The sequence below is a fragment of the Emydura macquarii genome, unplaced genomic scaffold (assembly GCF_026122565.2).
Source record: "Emydura macquarii macquarii isolate MOO-44397 ecotype Brisbane River unplaced genomic scaffold, CSIRO-AGI_Emac_v2 contig_2768, whole genome shotgun sequence".
NCBI lineage: Eukaryota > Metazoa > Chordata > Testudines > Chelidae > Emydura > Emydura macquarii.
The window spans coordinates 30,125,251-30,152,527 of record NW_027132905.1 but is presented as its reverse complement, the minus strand read 5'-3'; the positions used below and the strand labels follow the sequence as shown (position 1 = coordinate 30,152,527).

Sequence of the window (27,277 nt, the reverse complement as noted above, 5' to 3'; positions counted from 1 at the left end):
ATGCAGCAAAGAGCAGGCACTCTCCCTTCCACATCCACCTCCTGGCAGGTCTGAGTCTCACTTGCTCATAATAGTAGAGGGGAGATTACTGTGATCTTACACCAGACTGCATTTCTTCTGGGAAGCAATAGAACAGCAGCTGTCACTCATGGAGAGACAGTAGCTCCCTGCCCTGGCATGGAGACAGGAATAGTGACTGGCATTAACACACACAGTTTTTAAAGCGACTCTTCTTTCCGATAGCTGTCTAAGGCATTTAAAGCTAATCATTGCAATTCCCATAATGTTAGGTGTAGAAAAAGCAGATCAGGCCACTGAGTATTTTTATGTTTGCTCTAGCCCCAAATGAGTTCTAATACACAACACATGTTGCCAAAACATCGAGTCTTGTAGCACTTTAAAGACTAACAAATTTAATTTCTGCAGGCATAAGCTTTTCGTCAGAAAGCCCACGAAAGTTTATGCCTGCAGAAATTAAATTTGTTAGTCTTTAAAGTGCTACAGGACTCTCGTTGTTTTTGCTGTATACAGACTAACACAGCTACCCCTCTGGAATTTAACATATGTTGCTGTTTGCCTGCAGATTGGGAAAAAGCAGACTGGAGCAGCACTACTTATATAGTCTCTCTTGTTGAAGTTACAACCTGCTTCCATGCTCCAAGGGGTTCCAAAGAGTGGAGGGAGTTAATGTCCAGCTAAGAGGGAAACTAGGAGGAGCTGGGCTTGGCCAGGAAGACAGTCTAATGAGGACTGCCTCTGGGACGAGTTCTTTCTCCTAACGAAGGATTTTTAAGAACCAAAGCTCGACACACATTAAGTCTGACTTCTCAGTTTAAGTTACATTTTTAGCATGTGGAAAAGATTCTCCCACACCAGTGCTATCTCTCTATTCCCCAGCACACCAGGCACACCACCACAAAAATACTGAAAGAACATAGAAAAAAGGATATAATCCAATGCAACATAGTGCCTCTCATCTGTGAGACAATGAGTAGATAGATACTTGGTTTACATCATGTAAGAGATATACACTTAAAAACCTGGCAATAATAATTTGGTGAAAAGCTAAAATCTTCACATTTTGCAGGGTTTTTGGTTTTTTTTACAAAGAGAGTTAAATGGTGCTTGGATAACCCTGAGATCCTTCTAGGGGAGTAGGAGAAAGTCTACCCAGGCATTATGTTAAATGGCGTTCCAAGGCTCACATCCAACTGCAATATAAACTCAGAGAGGCTCACAAATTCCAAAAGGAAAGAACAGAGTTCAAAGAAAGACACAGAGTTATACCTTCTGAATTTCCATCTTATCACTAAAGGGAGGCAACAGATTGGGGTCCCAGCCTAAGACCCTCTTTTCACTGGTCCAGAAAGAACACTTACACATAGTTCCAGCTAAATCAATTTCAAACCCTGTTTGTCCAACCAGCATGGCTGAGGCCAGACTACGAAGAATCATGTTTTATGGATCATTATTTTTAAGATGTGTCTCTTATATAGCTTAGCCCCATTCACAGTAGCCGGCCAAGCCATATCAGAAACTAGATTTGCGAGATCTTGTTAAATACAACTGTGTTTCTGAATCATTCTGGACAGTGCTTGAGCAGTACACAGCAGGGAGAAAAGACTGCTGTGCTCCAGCACGAGTGCAGGCATGTCAGGTTAAAGCCCAACACTGAATGGTGTAAGCCTCAACCCACTGCATGCTCACAAGTGCCCTGGGCAGTGTGGATCTGGAATGGGCATGTCTGAAGTGGTAGGGTTAAAGTAGGATCCTTGCCACAGAAGTAAGGAAATTAGCTACTCTTGGGAGTAGTGCTACACCCCAGCAACAGCACTTTCTTGAATGCAATGTCAAGCTCTCCTGTGCTCCCATTCCACTCAACACTTCTTACTTCCTGGTTATACACATACATATACAAAGACTGCCTGCAGTGTGCAAGACCAGGTCCAAAGTCCCCTGCAAGCCTGCTCTGACACATCAGACATACTTGTCAAAGCTAGCTGGAAATAAACTGACCTATTTTTAAGGGAAAGGTTTTTGAGGTCCCAAACAACTCTCAGCACACAATGTATGAACCCAATTTTTAAATGTGTACATGCAATCATTTGCCTAATTTACAAGCTCAGTTACCAAGATTGCCTGGGCAATTCAAGTATTTGTACATGGAAATGGCCAGTGAAAAGCATATCCAACTAGTTTCACTCACAAATACTCCATTACTGACTTGTGAAGGAGAAGGGAACCATCTCCCATTACCAGTGCCAAGGCTGGTAGCATTATCTCCCTACTCTCTTTTGTGGCTTCAGGATCTTAGCCAGCATTGAAGGGAAACCCTACATTCCAGGCAAACAGAAAACTTTTCTGATCACCTAAAAAAGTTCTTTAACTTTTACAGGGAGCTGAAGACCTCAATGCATTTTAAAAATGAGAGCAATGCAAAAAACAAAGCACATGCGCTGCAGTCTTGCGAGTATTCTCTGTAGGTACTGCTCTGAATGGTTTGGGATCTCCCACAAAGACAGTGTCGCTCTGCGATTTGCCACTCCAGTATGTCTAGTGCTTTGGGGTTGGAAGGTAGGCTGTTCCAATCCCAAACAGCTGATAAATACAAAGGATCATCTTATGGGTAAGGCACACAACTGGGAAGTCAGTGGCAGAGTTCTTTCCCAAGCGTGGCTGTAGGCTCATCACGTCACTTCCAGCTGCTTGCTTCAGTTTCCTCATGTGCAGAATGATATTCCCCTACCTCACAGGGACTGTGGGAGGCTATATTAATTAGCATTTGTACGTTAACTGAGATCCTGGGATGGCACACGTTATTCAAGTTCAAAGTATGTTTTTTAGCTTAAACATTTTTCCCCAGGAAAACTTTAACAACCAATTCTATTGCTATGGGCTGATTTTCAGAAGAGCTGAATGTCCAAAACTCTTACTGAAGTCAATAGTAGCTGCTCAGCACCTCTGAAAAGCAGACTTCTATCAAACCACAGAGTAAAACAAACTTTGCTTTAAATCATACTGTAAATAAGGGTCTCAGACAGGAAGGCACCATTTCATAAGATGGAGGAAGTCAGTTTCCCCTTTAGAAAGGATTGGAAATCAGAGCATTTCAAAAGTTATTTTAAGAGAAATATTTATTATAGCTTCATCTATTTCAAACTGGCTGGGCTGACTACTGAAACACAGCTGACTTCTTGGACTCTGAAAAGAGACACTGAAGCAGTGACATAATTCCCAAAACCTCTGAAAATCCCCTTTTTGATAACTATTTCTTTACTATCATTTGTACGTAATAAGCCGTCAGTGAGAATTAACTGGAATTCCTTTAAATGTTAAAGAAGGGCCTTCTCCAGCCATGCAACCACTAAAACTTTAAGCAATATGACTGGCTCTAATTAAGAGCCAGGTGTGGATTTAGAAGGTTTATATAATGCATATGTGGTCTGAGACAGTGCCTCCTGAGAGACTATTAAAGATAGTGTAAGCATAGGAAAAGGGAGCGAAGTCCAGTTGTTTCCAGTCTTGGGCAATGAGATGCACTGAACGGCTGCTCACAGTGTGGAGATTTTGTTGGTTTGATGAGTAGTTTAATGCTGATGAAAAGAGCCCTGGAGATTTCAATCATCTATCCAAAGAACAAGATCAGCATGGATATGGAGCTTCTCTCATAGCATTCTAACAATGGGCCTCATCCCTGAGCAGGACAGATCACTCTGGGTCATGAAGACTGGCCTCCTGAGTCAAGCATTGACTCTTCTGCTGAGACTGCCAACAAGGATGACAAAGTGTAGTGAGTTCTGTGATGTGGCCACATGTCCATGAACCCATCAGATTACTTCCAACAGGCCCTCAAACAGCCATTAAATGGTAAATTTCAGTCACCACTAGTCTGAGCCAATTTTTTTTCCTCATATGAAAGAAAGGCTTTCTATTTCTATATTCACTCCCTTCAGACATCTAGTCCCCTAGTCTGAAGACTATTCTATAATCAGATGATCCCATGAGTCAGTACTGAGACAAGTATTGTTCACCAGCAAACAAATAACCAAAGTTATTTATTCAGTGAACTGAAATTAGCCAATGATATTAAAAGTTTTTGGTTTGTAACTCAGGAAAACTAATCTCCACTAGATTAACACACACTGGAAGTTAGGAAGGTAGAGAATAGATTGCATTTAACTACGATAAACATGAGATAAAGTATATTTGATTATTTTTGCCAAAGTGCTGATTGTCTTTTGAGTTGCAGGATCATGAAAGTCTAATTTGAAGCAGTAGTTAAAGCAAATAAGATGTTAGGGGATATTGAAAAGGGGATGAAATATAGAGCAGAAGATGAGACCTACTGAAAAATGCTACTTTGGAGCAGAGACTGATTCCAGTTGCATCAATTTAAAAGAAGATATAGCAAAGATCAAAGAGGTTCATAAAAGGGCAACAAATATGATTAGCAGGGTGGTGGGTTTTAAATAAAAAGGTTTAGAAGACTTGATTATTTAGTCTGGAAAGGAAACTAGAGTGGGTAAAATTATTAAACTGGATCAGTCTTTTCATCCTGCCCCATAATAAGAGGAAAAAAAGAGAATCCGATGAAATAAAAACGCAGGACATTTAAATCCAATACATTCTCTACTACCTATGAATATATATAGCCACACATCATATGATCAATGTACAAGTTGCATAACACAAGTCTACATTCACTTCTGCAATTGGCCAGATAAATGCAATGACAGGAAATTCAGAGGTCAGGATCAGTTCATGACCAGTATTTATAAATATGCAGGCTAAGATAAGGGTAATCAAATCTCTAACTTTAATTTGTAAGGAAGGAAACCCACCCTTTAGATACAACATTGCATACGTGGCTAAGTCCATTATGGAGCTTTGTTTGCTTTCCTCTGAAGTTTCAGCCTCTGCTGGACACTGATTCTTCTACTCCAGTATGGCTATGGTCTGATCCTATGTACCGACAGAGGCAAGTTACTGAAGTAGATCAAAATGCCAATACCAGCTAGTTCTTTCTAAATTAGTTTGGTACTTTGTACTTTGGCTGATCCTGCTAATTTTTTTACAATACTGATATCTTTACATTTCAACTGTAATTTATTTGTAGTAGTGACAAGATATCTATCTGCTAACTAATCAGTGGAGAGACTTCTCTTATTTTCCATACTCCCGCTAACTTTCTGTGAGCTATTCATAAGAAAAAGGGAGCATTCTGGAGTAGGAGGGAGAACATGTTAGGAAATGTTTTCTTCCTGAAGAGTTACCCTGTGGCTCAAGAAACCACACTACACATTGCCTATGCTCTGAACCAGGCATACATTCTGAATTTGGTAAAGCATCTCTTACAGCCACATTGATATAGCCAAGTTTTTCTATTTTTAACTATCCAAAGTGTCCCATGATCTTCCAGTAGCTAGTGGCCTAGTTTCCTTATAAATACCAAAGGAAACCTGCAGCGCTCATGGAATTCACCATCATGGAAAATCCTTGAGACAGACAGTCTAGTGGGATTTAGAAGAGGGACAAGATATAGATGTGAACAACGGAAACATAAGCTGCGACACTGAGCGAGGAAGTTAGATCAAATATCCCAGCTGATAACATCCTTCATGCTTCAGAGTCTAAGCTGATCAGTTGTGAAGGTCAAGAAGAAAAAATATTTTCCTCTAACAAGTAGCAGTTGTTGAAATGAAATTATGGGTACCTGTGTGATGGGCAAGGTCTATGGTGGATTTTTTTCAAAGCAACAAAGTTTTGGCCCTAGTAACTTGCATCAGCAAACAGTTCTTAACCCCCATGCATTATCTCACCTTTTAAGGTTTGCATTTCATTCCCTTCTTCTTAACTTTACTGAGGATTCCCAACTACTTCAGATAAAATATCATTAGCATTCTTACCATGTTGAAAGACAACTTTCTGCTTTCCAACCCCTCTTACACATCCCCATCAGAATATGAACTCAATTAAAGGGATGCAATGTTAGAGAGGTTGTGCAGGATTACAATTGTCTGAATTTCTATCCATAGTGGTGGGAGAACCCTGTTCAAATCCCTTCTCCCGTTTTCCAGAGTCTCTTACTAACCATTCAATAGCATGGGTGACAAGACTAGTTTGGTTGAGATACTGTGGGAGTGACTTCTGGAGTGAAACAACTGGCTGAGGAACAGGAAAATAAACAGAGAACGCAAGCAGCAGTTTTGTCTAATACTAAGATAAAACTTTCCTAGTTGCCAGGCTAGTTCTATTACTGTCCTGCAGGTAGGCCATGAGACTTGGCTAAATGAATTTGATTTGCAAAATGCTGTTGTTTTTAAATATTGCTTTACTGCCAATTCCTGAAAGGCCATATTTACTGAAAGGTAGATCATCTTTACAAGAACACATCCCTGACACGAAGTCCCTCAGTAATATGGCAGATATTAAAAATACTGTATTTACAGTACACACTGTGAGGTGGTCTGTTCGATGCTTGGGAATTCCCCCCTCTCTAACAGAGGGGTAGAAGGGAGAACCCTGTTCAAATCCTACCTTGCAGGAGAGTATTTTACCACTGAGCTATGGGATATTCTGATGTGGTGCTGCCTCAGTCTCTCCTGTGGAAGCTGTTCCAGTGTGTATAAATCATTAAAGACTGATTGGGCTGGGAGGGTGGAGGGGGGGGGGAAGACTCTCTAGTCCAGTGGTTAGAGCACCCACCTGGGAGATGAGACCCCCCAGGTCCAGCCCCCTGCTCCAATCACTCATTATTTATCCACAGTGGAAAACAAAATAGGGAAGAGGATAAGATTTATTTTACTAGAGCTAGTCAGAAGGAGGTGGTTTTGAAAGATATCTTTTAAAAAGAAACTAAAATGCTTACAAAGGATGATAGACCAATCTGCCCACTGTTTAGGATTAGTAACTTCTCTTGATGCATGTGTGTAACCTCATCACTATTAACTGGAATTAAACACTTGCTGAAAGGAGACTGTATCCTGAAATATGCAAACAATGTGCGAGAAACGGCTGCTCTTTCACACTTGACTGCACTGCAGTCAGAGTTTCTTTACTATGTGCAGCTAACAGGCATTTGGGAAGATGCTCTGCACTGCTGCTTCCGGGGACAGGGAAAGGGATGGCTCAACATGCGGGCCTTCTGGGTCCCTTTAATCCCACTTCCTGCTTCCCCTCCTTCTGTGAACCTAACCCTAGTTAAATCCTCTCCTCCTCATAGAGGAATCTGGGTGTGTTACTTGTACACTGCCTTAGTCACTTTCTTTTATTACCTGTTCCTTATGTCTGTATCCTTTGGCCATATATACACAAGGAAATGTACAGAAAATTTTCCCCACCAGTTGTAACCCCAGTTAAAACGGCTGGAAGCCACAGAACAGGCAATACTCCAGAAACTAAACCTGTTTTCAGCAGCCTTGACTAAAATGGTGGTGTAAGAAAGTCTGATCAAGATTGTGTCACAGACTGGCCGGGTCATCAGAGCCTTGTCTACATTAAGGCTCCCCAGGGTTTAACTGAACTACAGTTCAAACCAGTGGAAAAGATTCTGTAAGTTTCCATACCTGAACACCTTGTCTGTGTTATGTATACAATGCAGCTGAGAGCATGCTTCCTTGCTTGATAGACAAGTGCTAGCTCTGCTTGAGCCTGCGCACTAAAAATAGCTGTGTAGCTGGGGGTAGCACTGGCAGCAGCTCTGGCTAGCCACCTGAGCACAAACCCATTTGGACCCCTGGGTACGTACTTGGTGGATCCCAAGCCACCACCCATACAACCCTGGCTACACAGCTATTTTTAGCATGCAAGTTCAAGTGGAGCTAGCATGTGTCTGTCCATTCATGCTGGGAAGCATGTGTCCAGCTGTAGTGTAGACATATCCTTCGAGCAGGTGGTCTTGTCACAAGGCACAGTAGTGAGTCAGGATGCACTGGACAACATAAAACAGTGGGATAGAGATGAAGCAGTTCTGTAAAGAGGGGGTGTTTGTTACAGCAACATACATAAAGTTACTGAGAATCCAGCCCTCTGAAGGTGTTGAGTGATCCAAGTGATTCTCTACTCCTCTGTTCCTTTGATAGTTCTGAATCTTGTCCCACCCTCAGATCACCTTGAATTTGCCTCCGCTCCTCCAGGATAGCACCATTTCAGTCCTATCTTTCTTCCACTGACCTTTGTTGCACTCTCTTTGTGGCAACACAGCTTTGAACACAGAACCGCAGTTGTGATCCAACAAGGACCCTTTATGGTCATACACAACAGAGATTGTTCCTAACAGTTTGCTAAGACAGTATGTGGGTAATTATGTGACTGGCCATTTACCTAAGTAAAACTGTAGGCCTCACAAATGAGAAAAGAAAATTCATCCACCAATCCACCCTGGCACTGAGCTACTTACAGCAGCATCTTTAGGCTAAAGCAATGCAAGCAGCAACTTGACTCAGCTAACTTGACTTCTATTTGTCTTTGATCCCAAAGAAAGGAATGGCAATCTGAGTAACTGTAGGACACACAAACAGCTCTAAAGTGAAGCTACACAACAATCCCACAACAGTTCTCTCAGCAACACAGGCCACTGTGGTGTTCCAGGCCTGAACTAAGCACCTCAATATGTGTTTCAATATCGGGGACCTATAGCACATGCACATCCTTTGGATTCAGCTGGCTCTCTAGCAACTACAACCTAAGGTTTCCAGGGAACTCGGCACTTAGATACCTCGTCAGCAGATCTGAATTATTACAAAGCATCCAAACTATGCTAAGTGGTCTACAGACATGTAGGCATCAGTCCTTCTATGATTTAGATTTACAAGCTACATTTTGATCCAAACAATGCTCCTGGTTTCACTGGCTTATCCAGTAACCCCTATTCACTTGCCACGTTTTCCACTGTTTGCTCCACGGAGATTAGACTATGATGTTTCCATCTTCTTGTGGCAAATGATGAGCAGACACCATTTCCCCAAAGGAAGACTTCTGTTTTCTTGACCCTTCCCATCACTGCAGAAGCACGAAACCGCTGCCCCCCCATCCTGCCATGTTGTGATCCTACAGCTGGAAAACTTAAAGCTCAATGTCTGTTTTCAGCCCAATCTTCCCACTCTAGCTAGCAGTTGAGATGCTCATTGCAACTGAGGGCTGGATATCTCAAATCTTGCTTGTTTTAATCTGCCATTTTAAAAAGCTGTTCCATGGAACCATCTGAATCTTCAGAAGATTTTACCAGTTAGTGCCAAGCTTGTAGGGTTTTGCCTACATCAGCATGTCATGTAGGTAGCAGAAGAGGAGGATATCCTTGTCCTGTAAGGGAGCTGTTAACACTTTCAGACCCTGGAAAAAGCTGAAGGAGCAAATAAGACATTTCCAAGTCCCAGAAGAGTCTTTCCATTAGGAAGCAGCAGAGCAGACAGTGCTGAACTTGCCTGTGTATGATGCAAGCATGTACACACATTATTTGCCTCTGTTTTATTGGAACATCATGGCTTTTAACTTTATAGACAGTGATTAAACAGTTGAACTTTGTCCTAGCTACTGTGACACTCATGTTTGTCCTTGTATCTCTTTCCTCTTCCTTTTCATTCAGTGTTTACTGCCTTCAGGTCTGTATTCTTTACCTGTGCCTCTATCTTTGGGTGTTCGTCCTCCTTCCTCTCTTGCCCTCCATTCATCCTGCACACTTCCCTTTCTTCCTGCATTGGATTCTCCTCTCACCTCTCATTTTCTCTTCTTATTTCTCTCTATTCTGCCTCACTCTCTCGCCCTTTCCCATAGCCACTCAACTCCTTCACCAATGCAAACCCTGCTCTTCTTTCCCACCCTCCCTTCTAGTAGTGGGTCATCCTCATCTTCAGCCCCTAGCTCTATATATACCCTCTACATCCACAGTAACCTGTAAAAATGACCATCAGCTCTCTGGGCTGACAAGAATTGAGCTGGCTCCCAGGTCAGCCTCCTCACTAGAAAGAGAGAAGATATGGCAGCCCTTTTCTCCAGCCCTCCTCTTTTTTCAGTGGGGAGAAAGCACAACTGGGTACTGGCCTACCTCCTCTCAGTGCACCTCTAGAGGCTTCCAGGGTTGCATGGAGCTTAGCACTGTGAACACTGTGGCAGCTGTGGTGCAACAGCCTGGAAACTAGTGAGTTAGGTTGTTGAGAGGAAATGGAGCATCCAAGGGAAGAATGTCAAAGTTCCAACACAAGCAAAGACACTACTCCCGGAATTCAGCTTTCTGGTTCTTTCATCTTCAATCATTTCAATACACTGTTAGAAAAATATAGTGGTGACTGCACAAGAAAATTAAAGGCATAGAAACTGATTCAGAGCCACATGGAGCAGCACACTAGGGCTGAGATTTTTCAAAGCTGCTGAGGAAATGTACATGCACAACTCTCATTCATGTCAATAAAACTGTGCATCTAAATTCCCCAAGGGGCTTTAAAAGTGTCAGCCTAGGGCTGTTGAAAATTGAAAATTAAAAAAAAAGGTGGAATGGAGGCTAAAACTAAGCAGAAAATGGCTGTGAAAAAGGCTTAGGGAAGAGGTCCCCAAACTGTGGGATGCACCCCCCTGGGTAGGGGGTGGAGGAACCTTCAGGGGGATGCGATGGGGCCTGGCCCAGCCCCCATGACAGGGAGGAAACGCTTCCCAGTCCCATTCTGCCCCCATCTCCACTCCAGCCCTGCCCTCCAGCCACAACCTTGAGCCTGCAGCTGCAATTCCAGCCCACACCCCAGCCCCAGTTTGGGCCCCAGCTCCCACCCATGGCTTTGGTCCCACTCCTGGCTACCAAATGCAGCCCCTGGGAGGGCTGCAGACAAGGTAAGGTGGGGTGCGACTCCAAATGTTTGGAGACCACTGGCTTAGGGCAAGCATTCCCATCAATGCCATTCAAGGACACTACTACCCAAGTCTCTAGTCAAAAAATGAGCCGTTAATGGAAGCTACAACAGCAAAAAGAAGCTGAACCTGAAGAACAAGAGCTGCCATTGGAGCTGAAACCAGAATCAGCACCTCCCCTCCAGCAGTTTCCTGCTTCATCTAGCCCTGGTAGTATGGACACTGGGCAGACAGCCTTCCTGAAGGCCAGAGGATAGCAATTCCCCCCCTCCCCCCCATCCAAGATGAACACAGTCATTCATTTCAAACACACAAGGCACATTAACAAGAAATTAACTTGCAAAATAGAGCAGGCAGCAATAAAATGCTGTTAGGGCACCATGCTGCTTATCGTACCTGTGTTTTTAGGTCCATCTGCATACATTGGTCCAGGAGGTGGAGGTGCATTCTGCCACCCATACTGTGGATAGCCTTGATAACCCGGTTGACCTGGTTGATACGGCCCAGCAGGCCCTGTTGGGTAGCCAGGGTATGGGTTGGGACCTGGAGGACCACCTGGTTGTTGCGTATATGGTGGGTATGGGGCAGTCGGGCCTGGATATGGTGGAGGGTTTTCGTAATTCATGGGGGATGCAAAATTTTTCCTAAAGGGGGGAAAAAAGCAAAGACATTATTCTGCTTTTGACTGCTGAGTTTCTTGCAAGCAGAGTGCACAAATCCCAAATCAGACAGTGATGATGCTTTCACCTTCTCTAGTGCCTTCCAGGGACCTTGTAATCATTTACAGATGTTAACAAGTATGCCTCACAAGAGCCCTGTCAGACAGGAAAGTATTAACCCCATCCACTCATCAGGGAAACAAAGGCACAAAATGTTAAATGATTTCCTTAAGGTCACATCATGAATCTAGGCAGAGCTGGGAATGAACTGAGATTTCCCAATACCATGCTTTGGGCCACAAAGTCATTCTTACAGAAACTTAATCTGCTTGTACAATAATCAGAGAAGCTTCCACTGATGTAATAATAATCACAACAAAACAGTTTAACAATATTACTTTGCACTTTATCATCTTTTCTTCTAAGGCACGCAAAGTACTTCCCACTGCTTATTAATACTAACCCTTAACATTTATGGGGCAGAGAATGGATATGTAGGGATCACATCTCATTAAAATGCAGCCCTTTGTGGGGAGGAACACAGCAAAAACACATATTCACTATTATTGTGAAAATGCATATCTGAAAGACGCTACAGAGGAACAGATAGGTAAATAATTTGATGTTGGGATTTGGCCACACTGCTGTGTTTAAACACACCTACTCTTCCAAAACCAGGGTGGATCATTAATGACCACAAATGATCAGACCTTGGTTTTTAGGTGACATCCCAAAGCATCTTTAAAGAGACTTGAATGTTCACAAACTGTATCTAATTTGTTTATTACACAGCAGTCATCAAGGGACTGATCAATCTTTTCCTGATTATTACCATCACTGAGCAAGAAGTTTCCAAGATCAGACTTCCACTAGTGAAGAGTTCACAGCAGTGTTTGTATAATAAGGCAGTGTGTTTTAGGCACGAGTGCATGTGGATCAGAAAGTGAGAGCACTCTACTGTCATCTTCCTAACTGATGGAAGTGCAAAAAATCAATAGCAGAAATGGTATAAATTTAGAGTTTCAAAAATTCCTTCAGTTTCAAAAATCTAAGAAGTGTTCTTAGTATTGTATGTTAAAAAGCCACCCCAAGTTCCTAAAGTGATTTTTATCCTGACACTGTCCCTTTAACGGTAGAGTGAGATCTCTGCTCTCATTCTCGATGTCTCCTCCTTCCCCAACTCCATTGGTTCCTGGCATTCCTCTAGAATTGTATGCTTCATCAATTGCAAATTGCTGCTGTTGGCGCCACAAGGCAGCAGAAATGTGATTGGACTACTGACGGATAATAAATTTGAAGGATTCTCCCCCTATGGCCCTGGAAAGGCGAAGAGAGGGAGGATGGATAAGAGAAAATTAATGTACGCTCAGGATTCTGCACCAAATTTTGTTGACTTGTAGAGTGACTGACTCCCCCAAGCTCATACAGCAGAGCCATGAAGAGAACTCCCATCTCCCAATTGCTAGGCCAGTGCCCTACCCATGAGACCAAGAGACCTCTCATCTGTATGCCATACTGATCAAAACTACTTTCAATCCATGTATCATTTAAATAATATTTAGATTGCATATGGCACTTGTCATCCACAGCTTCCACAATGCTTTACAAAGGGAGGTGATCATCAACCCCATTTTACAGATGGAGAAATGGAGGCACAGAGGGGTGAAATTATTGCTTCAGAGCACACAGCAGGCCAGTGACAGAACTTGCAGGTTACATTTAAAGGCAGCAGAAATAATATTCAGCAAAGAAAAGTAACCTGTATCCATTAATTGGGAAACAAGCACCTGCTAGAACAGTATCCAAGAGGAAAGACCATAAACACTTCGTTTTCTTGATTCTCTGTTTAATTGCTGTGAGCCTGACTTAGCAAACCAGAAACAACCAGTGCTGTTTACATCAACTGTATTTCATCATCTCAGAGAAAGAACATGCGTGTCACTCCCCAAGGCTTGGTCCCTGGGTCCTCTGCTTATTTATAGGTTACCCTTACCTGGGTATCTTTCACCATGATGAATGCTGATAGGGCCCCAGTTTACACAGCTTAATTTCTCTGCCACATTCTGACTCAGAGAGGCCATAAAAGCCAGGATGATTACAGCACCAATGTGAATATTACTAATTACTAACCCAAAGCCATTCCAGAAATGTACTCCCCAAGGGATTAAAATCCATCCTATGACAACACTGAAAAGCCTTTGACTTTCAGCGGACTGAAAGAACTGGAAAAACCAGACTACAGTAGCTGATTCTTACACCTTAGAATTCATTCTAACACTCACTTTGCCATGTAGGCCACAGACATTCAGACTCAGATTCTGGCTCTGTTAAAGGCAATTTTGGCTCATTCTTGACCTATGCATCCTGAGATGGATATTTCCTCATGGCAGTGCACTGAACTAATCTTAGCCTATTATTTGGGCAGTGTATCTAGCTTTTTTTAAAAAGCAGCCATTAAGGCAAATCAGCTTTTAAAAGCACCTTCCCCAAACGGGTCATTAAATGACCAGTAATAAACAGCAATGTGACTCAGGCCTCATCAGTGCTGTTTTGCTATCACCTCTTTAACTGTTTTCGTTTCTAAGCTAGGCCCTGATCCTGAAATCACATGATAACACATCATGCAGAGCCCCCATGGACCTTAGTAGGCTCCATGTAGGCAGAGGTACATGCGCGGATATCTCCAATTGTATACACTAGTCCTGACATGCTGTGTTCTACTTTCCTTTTTATATCCCCACTCTCCTGCCTCAGTTTTCTTCCTTTCATTTTTTGTGTCTACTTTTCTTGCACTGAAAAGCTATTCCAACAAGCCTGAGCTGCACTCCTCAGTATATTCTCCCTCCTTCTCTGCTGTCAGGGCCTGATCATTCTTTGCCCATTTCTCTGTCCTTCCTCCTCTCAGTCTGCATAACAGAGTTCATTACTTTGGTCCCAGACCTATAAACATGTGCACATGTGAGCAATTTTGCACACTTGAATAGTCCTATTTACTCACCTACATAAGGATTGAACCTAAGGATTGAAGCCTTAGTTAACTAAGCAGATACTTTCCAATAACAGATGCTCTGCTCAAAACGTACTTTCCTTCGAGAACCTAACCATTAGGAATGTCAAGGTTTGACCTGTAAGGGTAGGTGCAATTTATTGTCACCTCATTCTGACCGATCATTTCATTCCAGCTACAACCAGAACTGGCTACAAGATTATAATTTAAGTAACTACATGGTTTCCCAACTAGTGGTTTCCCTTCTGAATGTGTATAAAATTAAACACAAATAAACCCGAGGGCTTTTTGCTGTGACCTTGCTTTTTGCTGTACTCCTGAAATGGTTTCTCTTCAAAAGATTCAATAAAGCACTATGTGGTCCTCTCAAATAAAAATAAAATTTGCTTATTAAATTTTGCTTGGTTTGATATAAAAAAAGGGACACAAGAAGTTTAGGCACTACATTTAGGTTGTAGGGAAATGTTTGTGCAGAATCTATTGATATAATTTTCATTATTGTTTTTAAATTATACAAGAAACATTGCACAAAAGTACTAATGCATGAAACAGAAAAAAAAAGAAACAAATGAAAGTGACTATAGGTCTGTTTCATCATTCAAAGTTAGGGAAATGCAACATTTACACACCATAAGTGGGGACAATGAAATGAGATTTTGGTGTTTTTCTATTTTAATGATCTGGGGTGTCATCTGTGACATAGATAAGGAAATCTGGTTGTTTTTTAAAATAAAGTTGTGGTTTTTAATCCATGTCCTTTATATATTAAGTACTCAGGGATTCTACTGTTGTGATGGCAACAATATAATGGTAATTATTCTGTGGGTTTTCATAAGTAAACAGACTTCCCACAGCTGTTGTACCTGATCTCATTTAACCATTAAATGCAGTAATGGAGCCAGTCTTACAGTTATATCACCCATATGGTAGCAGTCAGAGTCCCCTTCCACTGAGAGAGGAAAGAAGGGAGAATTTTTGTACTCAAAGAGGAGCAGAGAGAAAGCTTCTCTCTCTTCTCCCCCCACTTCTCCCCACCATCTTCTCTGAACATTCAGACAATACCACACTCACCATGGGCTCTAAACTGCTCCTGGGCTTACAACAGTTTGGATTCTTCCCCCCCACACACAGAAATTGCCTTGTTTTTTATTTGGAATTTGCTCTAAACGGCAGAAATGTTACTCATATACCTGATAGGAATCTCTATAAAAATATATTCTTATTCCCTCTCCCGCAAGGAGGAGGGGGGACCCTCCAACATCTACTCAGTGACGCATAATGCATTTGAGAACACCTGGATACCCATCACTAGCAAACTTTGGGTTGCTTTGTTTCCTAAGCATGCATGGGTTCCTCCTCCTCGGATTTTGAGTTCATTTTTGGTAAGAGAGTTTGAGAGAAATTTTTTAAGAACAAAACTGGCTAAAGCCATGAAACCTAAACTGATATGCTTCTCTGTAAGGTACCATTGTGGATGGTATTTCTGTTTCACCTGCATTGAAACAGGAGCACAAGCAGGTTGAGGGGTTCTCTGCTTTAACTCCAATGCCATGTCATACAAGCCTTCAAATCAAGCGGGGGAACAGTGTTTAAAGACACCAGGATCCTACAGCAATGAGATATGTATAAGTATCTATGTAGACAAAATGATCTAGTGAATCCATTTTAACACTGTTTGGCTAGGATGCTATTTTTAAACACAGCTTGGTCCCAGACATAACGGCCAATCAAAGCACGTCAAAAACTAGTTTATTTAAAACAGTGTTTCTTAACTCAGCTTGAGCTCAAAAGTGGACAAGATCTGGCACTTCACACTCTAAAGTAATGCTCATTGATCCTTCCTACAGCCAAATCTCTTAGTGAATCACATGACAACAGTAGCTTGGAAACAGCACAACAGAGCTAGCAAGAGCTTTGCGACAGTAAAACTTTAGACTTCTGTACACTAGGGCTGTAAGAGAGTGTCTGGCATTTGAGATTTTGCTCTGAGAGGAAGAAGAAAAATAAACAGATGGTGGGGAAATAAATGAAGAGAAGCAAGAGAGAGGAAGGAAAAGGAGGAGAGAACAGGGGAAGACTCAAGGAGGTAAGAAAAAGTGACTGTCATCTCCTGTTCAATTAAGAGGATTCACAAAGAAAACCCAATGAAAGCAGGCTCCTCATCTTGCTAGCAACATCTGCCAAGCAAGCACTGCCTTTTCCAGGGCAGCATCTCCTCAGGGGATGCTCCTACAATGCTGGCTCATCATAAGCTTTTCTTTGAAATCAGCCTGTTTCCCACCTTTGAGAAACTAGAAATCAGTACAAGTTAACCTTCACAGGTAGGCAAGACTAGGCTGCCCCTGCCACCGCAGTCAAAGGGAAAGCACTGCGAATGCATTAAAGAACATAAGCATGAAAGAGCTATATACATTTTTAATGTGGAGGACACATAACTATTAATCTAGCTTTCTAAAGATGAAAAGCAAAATGAAATCAGACGAGGTCTGGGGTCAAAGGCTTCACTCCCTTCTCCAATTCAATGAAGAAATTTTCACATCCCTCATCTCCACTCCAAAGTTACCCTTTTTTATAGTGTTCTCTATTTAAAAGGGTGGCACTTAGGGTGCTGAGTCAGGATAAAAACTAAGATTGCACAAAGGACAGTAATAAGAAACATCACAGTCAGTTCTATGGTAATGGGAGGGGAGAGGAGATGATGGGTTTAAAGAGGTTCTATGTATCACTAAAGATGATTAACTCAAGAGTGTGCAGACTTTTCCCAAAAAGCAATGTTGCAGCTAGCTAGGAAGCTGAGGGCCACACCAAATCTGGATATAGCAGAGCAGACTGCAGCCACTGCACTACAGATAGGATGATGCAGTCAGCCAGAGTTGCAGATCTCTATACCCGATATTCCATATTGATTGAATTGGCGTTTGCACAGATCAACATGGAGCAGGACATTCTGAGATACACAGGTCCTCTAAGTGGCAATGAGAGCACCCCAATGTAATTAACCAGCTCTTTCCAATGCCTGTGGCACCAGGACAGAGTTTTCCAATATCAAGCTCTAATGGAAAGTGCACTTAGCATCAACAAATCCCAGCTCCCGGCAACAAGCTTACAATTTAAATTATGTTTCAAACGGACAGTGTCTCAGTATCTGTATGAAAGTAACACATGGGGTCTGCTTTCTAAATGACATTGCTTCTATGTTTTCCCTGTTTGCAGCTACTTTTCATGCTGTGCACAGCAAGTTCTACAGCTATACCCAGTTGTACAGTCAGAAGTGGATTAAGGATAAGTGGAGTGAACGGCCATCATTTTGCCCTCCTCAACCCCAGCAGATGCCTCCTCCTATGATTCCCACACTCATGCCTATCCCAGAGTATCATTTCCAGCCTAGTGCAGGAGGAAGACAACAATCTGATCCCCTCTCCCATCCTAGGCAAAGAGGCAGCTGTGTTTGCTACTAACTGCTCTGTCTAGATCCCTCTAGTCATGGGGTTTGCATCCCAACAAATCCATCTTAATTACCTCTAAGTAAAAATCAGAAAATTCAAATTTTGTGAAAAGATTTTCATTAAGCTCACTGAAATTTCAAGAATTCTAAGCCAGCCCCAATACTGTCATTAGTGTGAGGTCATTTGCCCCTTACAAATCTAACTTTCTGGACCAGGTCCTAGAATCTGATCACACCTCAAGACCACAGTGACAGGCAGCGAAGACCCTGGGCCTTCCTCACTGGATCAGCTGTCTGCCCCATGAACAGGCAAAGACCCCCTTAAAGCAGCAACCCAACCTGGGTCATCTAATTGTACCCCGACCTTCCTCTCCACCAACTCCAGCACAGCTCAGCTGCTTCAGCATCTCTAGTGATGCAAATCTTACCACTGAACAATTTGTTTTATTGCCTCATGAAGTGTTATGCTTAGCAACATTTATTCCACTCCAGTCTATGGGTGGTCCCAGCTGGACACTGTGAGCCACAACTTTGTGCAGAATTAATTTGGGGCTGGATGGGGGTGAGCTGCAATTCCCCTCCCCACCCAATATCTTGTTTGAGGTGTATGACTTGCCCAACCATAAAGTTTGAGCATCTGACTGTCTTCTGTGTCCCTGGCACAGAATCAACATTCATGGCCCTTATGGTGTACAGATTGCCAAGTTTTATGGAAGATTTCATGACTGAATCCTAACCTGGTGTCTGGTCTGCTGGCAATTACTGTCCTCTGATGGTAATATCCACATGAGATGTCAGGTTGCATAGCATGGTCCATGACATCCGGGAAGTACTGGACTCCCTTGGCTTTACTTAGAAGGTTGCTACCTGTATACTAGACCCACTCTCTGCAGCTGGTCTGGATAGTTGAGATACTCAAGTCAGGGTCAATGTTGTCCAGCCATCTTATCATATGTTTCAGTATAGGTGTGGAATAGCTCTTGCATCAGTGCTACTTGCTAGGATAGTCTCACATCTTTGGAGATTTATGAATCCTAAGAATTTCTGAAGTCTTCTCACTGGTACCAAGGCATATACAGGCTTCCCCCCTTCCAACAGGGGTGCTACTCAGGCCACCAGCTATTAATGGCTGCTAAACCAACTGCTTGGCTTCTCACAGTACTCTGGTTCTATTTGGTGGCCAGAAGACACCATATTTTAATGACGATCACTGAAGTTGAAAGAGCTGAGCCACAGACTGGAGAGGAGATGGCCTAGAAATGTATGTAAAATACAGAAGATCTATGACTGAGGCCAATGTATGTTGCTTGTGTTCAGCCAAAGCTACAGAGACCCACCTAGCTGAACTCTTTCAGACAGTGCATACTGACTCCAGACTGCTTCATATCCCAATGGCATTTCCTCCAGTTGTCTCTAGTATCATTCTTGTAGGTAAGATACATTATGGCTCCAGGCTGGTCTCATCAGTCTTGTTAATTATGAAGGCTGTAAACTCCCAGTGTCATCCACTGGTTGTGTTTGATTTTATTTCTGATGTGGATGTCTATGGTCTTTTGCAAATCCTAAAGTCCACAACTCATGGCACTGAGCTATGTCCATTTTGGTTGATGAAGGCATATGGAATAAGTGCAATCTATTACCAACAGAATGATCAATGCCTCACTTAGCGAATCATAGAATATTAGAGTTGGAAGGGACTTCAGGAGGTCATCTAGTTCAACCCCCTGCTCAAAGCAGGGCTAACCTCAGCTATATCATCCCAGCCAGGGCTTTGTCAAACCTCAGCTTAAAAACCTCTAAAGATGGAGATTCCACCACCTCCCTAGGTAACCCATTCCAGTGCTTCACCACCCTCCTAGTGGGAAACTTTTTCCTAATGTCCAACCTAGACCTCCCCAACTGCAACTTGAGACCATTGCTCCTTGTTCTGTCATCTGCCACCACTGAGAACAGCCTAGCCCCATCCTCCCTGGAACCCCCTTTCAGGTAGTTAAAGGCTGCTATCAAATCCCCCCTCATTCTTCTCTTTTGCACACTAAACAAGCCCAGTTCCCTCAGCCTCTCCTCATAAGTCCTGTGCTCCAGCCCCCTAATCATTTTTATTGCCCTCTGCTGGACTCTCTCCAACTTGTCTACATCCTTTTTGTAGTGGGGGGCCCAAAATTGGACACAATACTCTAAATGTGGCCTCACCAATGCCGAATAGAGGGGAATAATCACTTCCCGTGACCTGCTGGCAATGCCCCTCCTAATGCAGCCCAATATGCTATTAACCTTCTTAACAACCACTGCTGACTCATATCCAGTTTTTTATCCACTATTACCCCCAGGTCCTTTTCTGCAGAACTGCTGCCTAGCTTGTCGGTCCCCAGTCTATAGCTGTGCATGGGATTCTTCCTTCCTAAGTGGAGGACTCTGCACTTTTCTTTGTTGAACCTCATCAGATTTCTTTTGGCCCAATCCTCCAGTTTGTTTAGGTCCTTCTGTATCTTATCCCTACCTTCCAGGGTATCTACCACTCCCCCCAGCTTAGTGTCATCCGCAAACTTGCTGAGGGTGCAATCTACCCCATCCTCCAGATCATTAATGGAGGATAAATGGAGAGTGCTAGCCATTCTTGAACATGCAAAGGGTCTGCTTCCTTCTCAAAAAGCCATCCCTTGACTCTGAAGTGTTTGCTAATGACTCTGCAGACTCAGAACTCCTCTGACCTATTGAGGTCCCTTCCAGTCCTACACTTCTATGATTTTAGGGAAGTCAGTAGAGAAGGCAGAAATTACTGATATGCTCAACAGTTTCCAGTCTTCCTTCAGTGTCAGGACTACACCTGTAAGGGCCATGAAAGATCTCCTGCTAGATTGAGGTCAGATGGCCATTTTAGTTATTCTGGACTTTTCAATATAATTGACCATGCATGGCTGCTTTGGTGATTAAAGGACTTTGCTAGCATGCATGGAATTGTCCAGAGTGCATACCTAGGAGACAGCAGTGAACTGATGATGATCAATTATCTCATCATCAAGTAATTGACATGCAGTGACCTTGAGGAATTGAACCTGTCTCCTATGTTGTCCAACAAATACACAAAGCCTCTTGGAAAGATCATTTCTCAAGAGAGGTAGAGTATGACTAGTATGCTGCTGAAACAATCAACTCTTGGTCCACAGGCCCTTCAAATTCAGTCTACCCTGGAGGAACATTGCTGAAAAATAACAATTCAGGCACATCCAGCAGCCATTTCACCCTGGGAATGAAGAAATCTTGCTGTTAGTTAGAGGTTATCTATATGAAGATTCTCACTCCTTCATGACCCCAATTGTAAAGGAGATTAATTTAGAGGCAGCAAGAAAGTTAAGAATTAAAGTGGCAGAGGACAACAATTTTATTTTGTGAAATATTTTGAGGTTTTGAAAGTCATTTTCGTTCCATTGAAGAATGAAACAGACTCCTTTCAGAAGTCTCCACTTAAGGGGAAGGAGGAGGAGCAGGAGAAAGACTGAAATGTGGGGGACCCGTTTTCAAGTCCCCACTGCCACATGCTCTGGCCAATGCCCTAACCACCAGGCTATAGCACTCTCTCTCATTGTGACCAGAATCCATCATGGACCTAAGAACCCTTTTCAACAAAACTGTCATCAAAACCAATATTTCACCATAAAACATGGCAGTTTCAAGGAAATGGAATTTTTCAATGGCAAAAAGTTTTGTGGAAAATATTTCAGCCAGCTCTATTGATGTCACAATCTATCACGGAAACCCCCCATTTGTGGCGCATGGTACAATTGCAAAATCTGAGCTTGCTGCTCTTTATCTCCTGAAGACTTTCCAATTGCATGCCCCCATGCTCCACTGCTGTAATCCTCCCTTCACATGGGAATTTCAGCTTCCTCTGAATCATTAGGGAACACACTGAAACGGAGAAGACCCAAAGCACTTTCCACTTCTCTCATTACTTCCCCTTAGTTCAAGGCAGCACTATTAATTCTCACTGCTTGTGATCTGTTCCCCCATTTATTCCCACACATTTATCTCTGTTTATATAAACAAGAGCTAGAAGCCGGAGAGATGCTGTATGTGGTTCCTACAGGAAACTCTTTACTGAATCAAGATCAATTACATCCAATGTGTTGCCACTGTAATTTTACCAAACCTACAATTCTTTTAAAAGGTCTTCAAGTTTCTCTGACATGATGAAGGTTTTATAAAACCACATGGCTTAGTACCACGGACGTTGAAGTCACTGATACAGGAAAAGTCACAGGGGCAGATGGTCAGCCAGTGAAAATTGTCAAAGCTCCACTGAAGTCAAGTTCTATAGGTTTAGGTACTTACACCACAACCCTGTAAAGGACTGAAAGGCAGACCCAGCATTTGTGTGGAGCTCAATGAAGAACTGGGGCCCTGACAATTTTTTGCTTGTTTCTGCAGAATTTTAGCTTTTGTGTTTTTAATGTTTTCTTTTACAAAGATACTTGCACAGCATTAATGTTGCAAGGTGCCACATTACAGACACTTGATAAGTCCGAGCCTAAAATGTAGATTTTGTTATAAACTATCTATGATTTTTGTTTTAAATTCCAATGAAAACAGTTTGAATGTCAATGTTCACATGCAACCCCAAACAATCCACAAAAACCAGAATCTAAGATTGACAATAAGAGTAAATCTGACTAGAACAGTCACACTGTTCATACTGACTAACAGTTAATAATATGGTGACAAGTAAGTTAATTACAAAATCCTACTTTTAAAAACATAGGCAAATATGCTGCTTATTACTTAAATGACAGCCTGACAGCATCTCCAGACACACAACAGCAGTAATTGCCCATGCCAGTGAGTAACACTGAAGTTTTGCTGGGATAATTTAAGGGTACATATTGTCATAGGTGTGTGATGAAATTTTCACGGCAGTAAATGGGGTCAGCATATGGTCCTAAGACAAACTCTACTCAACTAAAGTAAGGACATTTATGTAGAACATGTCTTTGTATTCACTTTCCTCTCCATCTTCTATCTTGGGACTCTCATTCCTCAAAACAGAATTTTCTTGTCAGATTGACTGTTGGAATGAGATTCCCTGCCCCTTCCATCTCTCCATACCCTATATGCAGTTGCAACATGGTGCCTTATCTGCAGCCCAGAGGGAGGACACAAGATTCCTCTGTTTAACAGCTTCATAAATAGCATGGCACACGTGTACAGTTAAATCCACATGGACAACGTTTGTACATTCTTATGCCAACACAATTAATGAAACTGACAAGGCCTGGAGCCTATTCCAATAAACATTCAGTAGATTCTTACATTCAGTCCTGTGGTATGGAAAATACCAGAGTCTATATCCGAGTTTTGGTCTCCCACTTTCCAATCTAATGTTGCGTCATTTGAACCGATGGATAAGTGGTTAAGTATGTTGCTAATCTCACAGTACTATCTTTAGGATATACAACTACAGCAGAAGCTAGAATATTGACTTTTAATCTAATTTTTAACAGTTATAATCATACTAAAATTTTACTTTTGTTTACACAGATCATTAAATGGATCTTAATTAGATCTAAATCCTTAGAGCAATGGTTCTCAACTATGGGGCGGTCCTCCCAAGGGAGGTACAGGAATGTGTCAAGGGAGGCATGAGCTGTATGGATTTAAAAAAAAATATTTTTTTAAGAGCTCCGGCTGTCAGCCTCCCGGTGGCTGGGGCTCATGCAGAAGGGCAGTGGACACCTAGGAGATGGGGATAAAGGAAACAGTCGGAGCCCCGCCATCTGGGCTCTCCTCCCTCTCTCCAATCCCTCACCTGGTGGTGGCAGCAGCAGCAGAAGTAAGGGTGGCTATGGAGCGCTAAATCTGCTATGAAAGGTGATATTGACACATAACACTTTTCACATTGCCACCCTTACTTCTGCGCTGCTGCTGCAGAAGTGCCACCTTCAAAGCTGAGTGCCGGGCCAGCAGCTGCTGCTCTCCACTCTGCCTTCAGAGCTAGGTGGCAGTATAAGTACAGGGTGTGTGTGAGTGAGAGAGAGAATGACTACAGTCACAAAGAAGGGGGACCCAATCAAATAAGTTTGAGAACCACTGCCTTAGAGGAAATGATCTCTTCTTGTCACATGGGGAGTCTTACAGACTTCCTCTTGACTGACTGGTGTCAGAGCTAAATGAGCATATGACACTAAGTCATAGCCCAAATCCTGACCCTAATAGTACAATTTATTTTAATTCAATTTGATTTACTTATGCTTCCTGTTATCTTATCACATTTCCCTGAAGACAGAAATTTCTTTTCCACTCACTGAATCATAATGTCATTTTTTCATTTCCAAGCATACATAAACACAAACAATATCTTAAGTCTCATTTGAGTGCCTACTTCCAATGTCATTCTTGTTCAGTGTAATGATTCCCAATGTTTAAGGCATATATATTGCCAGTTTAAACTGGGGTCTAACAAAAAAAAAAAAGATCAGATACAAATACAGGACAATCTGTTAAACCTAAAAATTCTATACACAGGCACAGTTATGCTCTGCAAGAAGCAAACAACATTAAGTAATTATTTTATTTAATCTGAATTAAAACAAGTCTACAAACACCAAACAATAAAAAGATTATCTCACCCACCTTGTCTCTCCAACAGCAAAGATGTGTCTATTCTATCAAATCTCTCTCTCTAAATTTTCAACAGAATAGTTTCAACACAATAGTAAATAATCAACCAACTGCACTGGAATGTAGATTTACAATATCTTCCATTTAAATTAGGTACTGTAGAATTCAGAATTAAACACCTGCTGGTATCATTGAAATGAAAACATTTACATTAACATTTTTGGGAGATTTATGATTTTCAATGCCAAAGCTCCCAAACTACTTAAGAGACTGACAAAATCAGTTGCTTAATAGAGATGATTTTTTAATAAAGGTGAAGCAGAGGCATAATTCAATATAGATTTAGAGACATTTTGTTGCAGACTCTTAATACAAGAGATTGCCCAATAAAAGTAGTTTCACTGCATAACACATCATATAAAAGTTATCAAAACACAGACATTCTTTCCTGGCCATTGCCCCAAAAAGTGCCGAAATAAAATAATTTTAAAACGTCATAAGCTACAACCTATTTCTATCACTCATATCTTTATGTATTATACTACACAGCCTCAGTGAGCAATTGCTCAGGACAATAGTTCTAATATATCTAGATTTGTTATACTGGCTGTGGAGATGTACAGAATTTAAACAAATATAAGTAAACCCGGATTTTACACAGCTCTCAGGGGAACAACAGAAATTTCTATTAAAATGAGGGTATGCAAACAATTAATTTTGGTTTCAATCTGAATTTCAGATACAGAACTAGAAATGAACTGAGATCACATAAAAATGGATATTTGGGGTTTATCCAGACATGTGGAGAGGCAGGTGAATCGCCCATCACTACAGACAACTGAAGTGGGGACTGAAAAGTCAGTCGAAGGGAGGAAATGAGCAGCCTCCTCTTTCTCCAATTCTTCCCCTACCATACTAAAACATTTAAAGCTAGTAAATTCCCCATCTGGATAGTGAGAGGCAAGGGATATAAATCCAGGCAGGACCTATCCTGCTGGCCTCTAATGTGGGGCATGGTAAGAATGTCTCTCTTAACTCAGACAATGCTAATATGCCTGTAACTGGGGTGCCCTGCCACCCAAATAATTTATTTGCATTGTGACTATTTCATATTACAAACAACTATATTTGATATAAATGCTATTAACTCTGACAGAATGTACCACAGCAAAAAGCAAACAGCCCAGTAACTCCATAGCTGTATCTCTCACCACAAGGAAAGCTTAAACATTTTAAAGCAGCTTCATATAAATAACTAGGACTGGCAGAAGGGACAAAATCATAGGCTTTCTGGGACCAGTAGCTACCCCCGCCTGGTCTCATATCTCCAGAGATCGCAACACCAGTCTCCTGAGGCAGCAAGATCCACCGCTGAGCTGTTCTTGGAGCTGTAAAGTTTTCCCTGATATTTAATCCAGACGTGCTTTATTTCCTTGCACCACTCCTGACAAGGGGAGTGACTCTCACTAGTCCTGAGAGAGGGTGAGCAGCCCCCTCGCCACAGCTCACTATGCCCGGGTGAGGAGAAGCCACCAGGATGATTTCCCAAAAGAGACTAACCCCAAGCACTTCACTAGCAGCTCCCCAGCCGCCCAGGGCTCTCCCCAGCCCCCCGACTCTCTCCTCAGCCCAGTGCTCCTCCAGACCCTCCACTCTCCCCCTCATCCCAGGGCTTCATCAACCCCCACCCCCACTCCCCTCGCTCAGCCCCGGACTCCCCCCCTGCCCCGCGCCCTCGCGGGACTTGCGCATCCAGCAGCCCCGCCCCAGACCCCCCCACTCTCCCCTCAGCCCAGGGCTCCCCCAGCCCCGCGCCCTTGCGGTACCTGCGCACCCAGCAGCCCCGCTCCTCGCTCTCTCTCTCGCCACCTGCCACAGACGCCGCTGCTGAACTAACGTCACAAGAAGTGGAGTCACCTGACTGCCTGGAAGAGAAGAGGAGGTTGCGTCACAATCCAGGCACAGCAGGGGAGAGGGGACGGGAGCGCGCAGGGCGCGTACCGGGTGCGGGCGGGAGCACGTGGGAATGTTCCCTTAGCCCGCGCCAGCAGCGGGTCAACGGCCCTGGCTAAGCCGTGTGCGCGCGGGACTTCCGGGCCCGGCGGGTAGCATGTTGGGGGGAAGGGGCGCTCGTACACCCTACCCCCCAGCCCGGGCTGCAGGCGGGGCTGGCACCCACACCCCGGGCTTTGCACGCGCCCGGCCCGTTAGTTGCACACGCAACTTGCACGCAGACGTCGCTCTAGCTATGGGCAAGTTAGGCCCGGCTGAGAGGGGCCAGGCCAAGCAACCCCACGTACTAGGTCGCAGCACCCAAATGTGGGTATGCAGTACCTTTATAACGAGCAGCCGCCAGGCACATTTGGGGGCCACAAACTGAAGTGTTGCCTAGGCCAACAGATTCTGCCGAGCAGCTGCCTTGCACATTTGCAATCAGGCTGCATGCAGCCCTTCATGTGAAGCCTGCCACCTTGGGTGACACCCCAGGGATGAACAGAAGATCTCCACAGCCAAAAGCCTGAGCGGGGCTGGGGTTGTGGCTGTAATTTTTGCATCCAGTGCACATGCATATTCTGTTTGTTGCACAAACACACATCCCCTTGTGCACACATGCCTGTTTGCGTGCCACGTTTTCAATAGTTTGCCTGAATGCTTGCTTGCATGCAGCCATTTGTGTTAGAGCACTCAGACATTTCCTTACCTGCACATACATGT

The 27,277-nt window shown here is 43.0% G+C and overlaps 1 protein-coding gene across 1 annotated transcript in view; it reads right to left on the bottom strand.

Annotated features, from left to right (window-relative positions):
* The window catches only part of CYSTM1 (cysteine rich transmembrane module containing 1), a 42,305-nt gene extending 15,818 nt beyond the window's left edge, over positions 1-26,487 (bottom strand). Inside the window, exons 1-2 of the mRNA XM_067566829.1 lie at positions 26,389-26,487; positions 11,233-11,480 (exon numbers count right to left, since the gene is read on the bottom strand). Coding sequence (XP_067422930.1) covers positions 11,233-11,461 — 229 coding nt within the window. The 5' untranslated portion in view covers positions 11,462-11,480; positions 26,389-26,487. The remainder of the gene's footprint in view (positions 1-11,232; positions 11,481-26,388) is intronic.
* Positions 26,488-27,277: the final 790 nt, after the last annotated feature.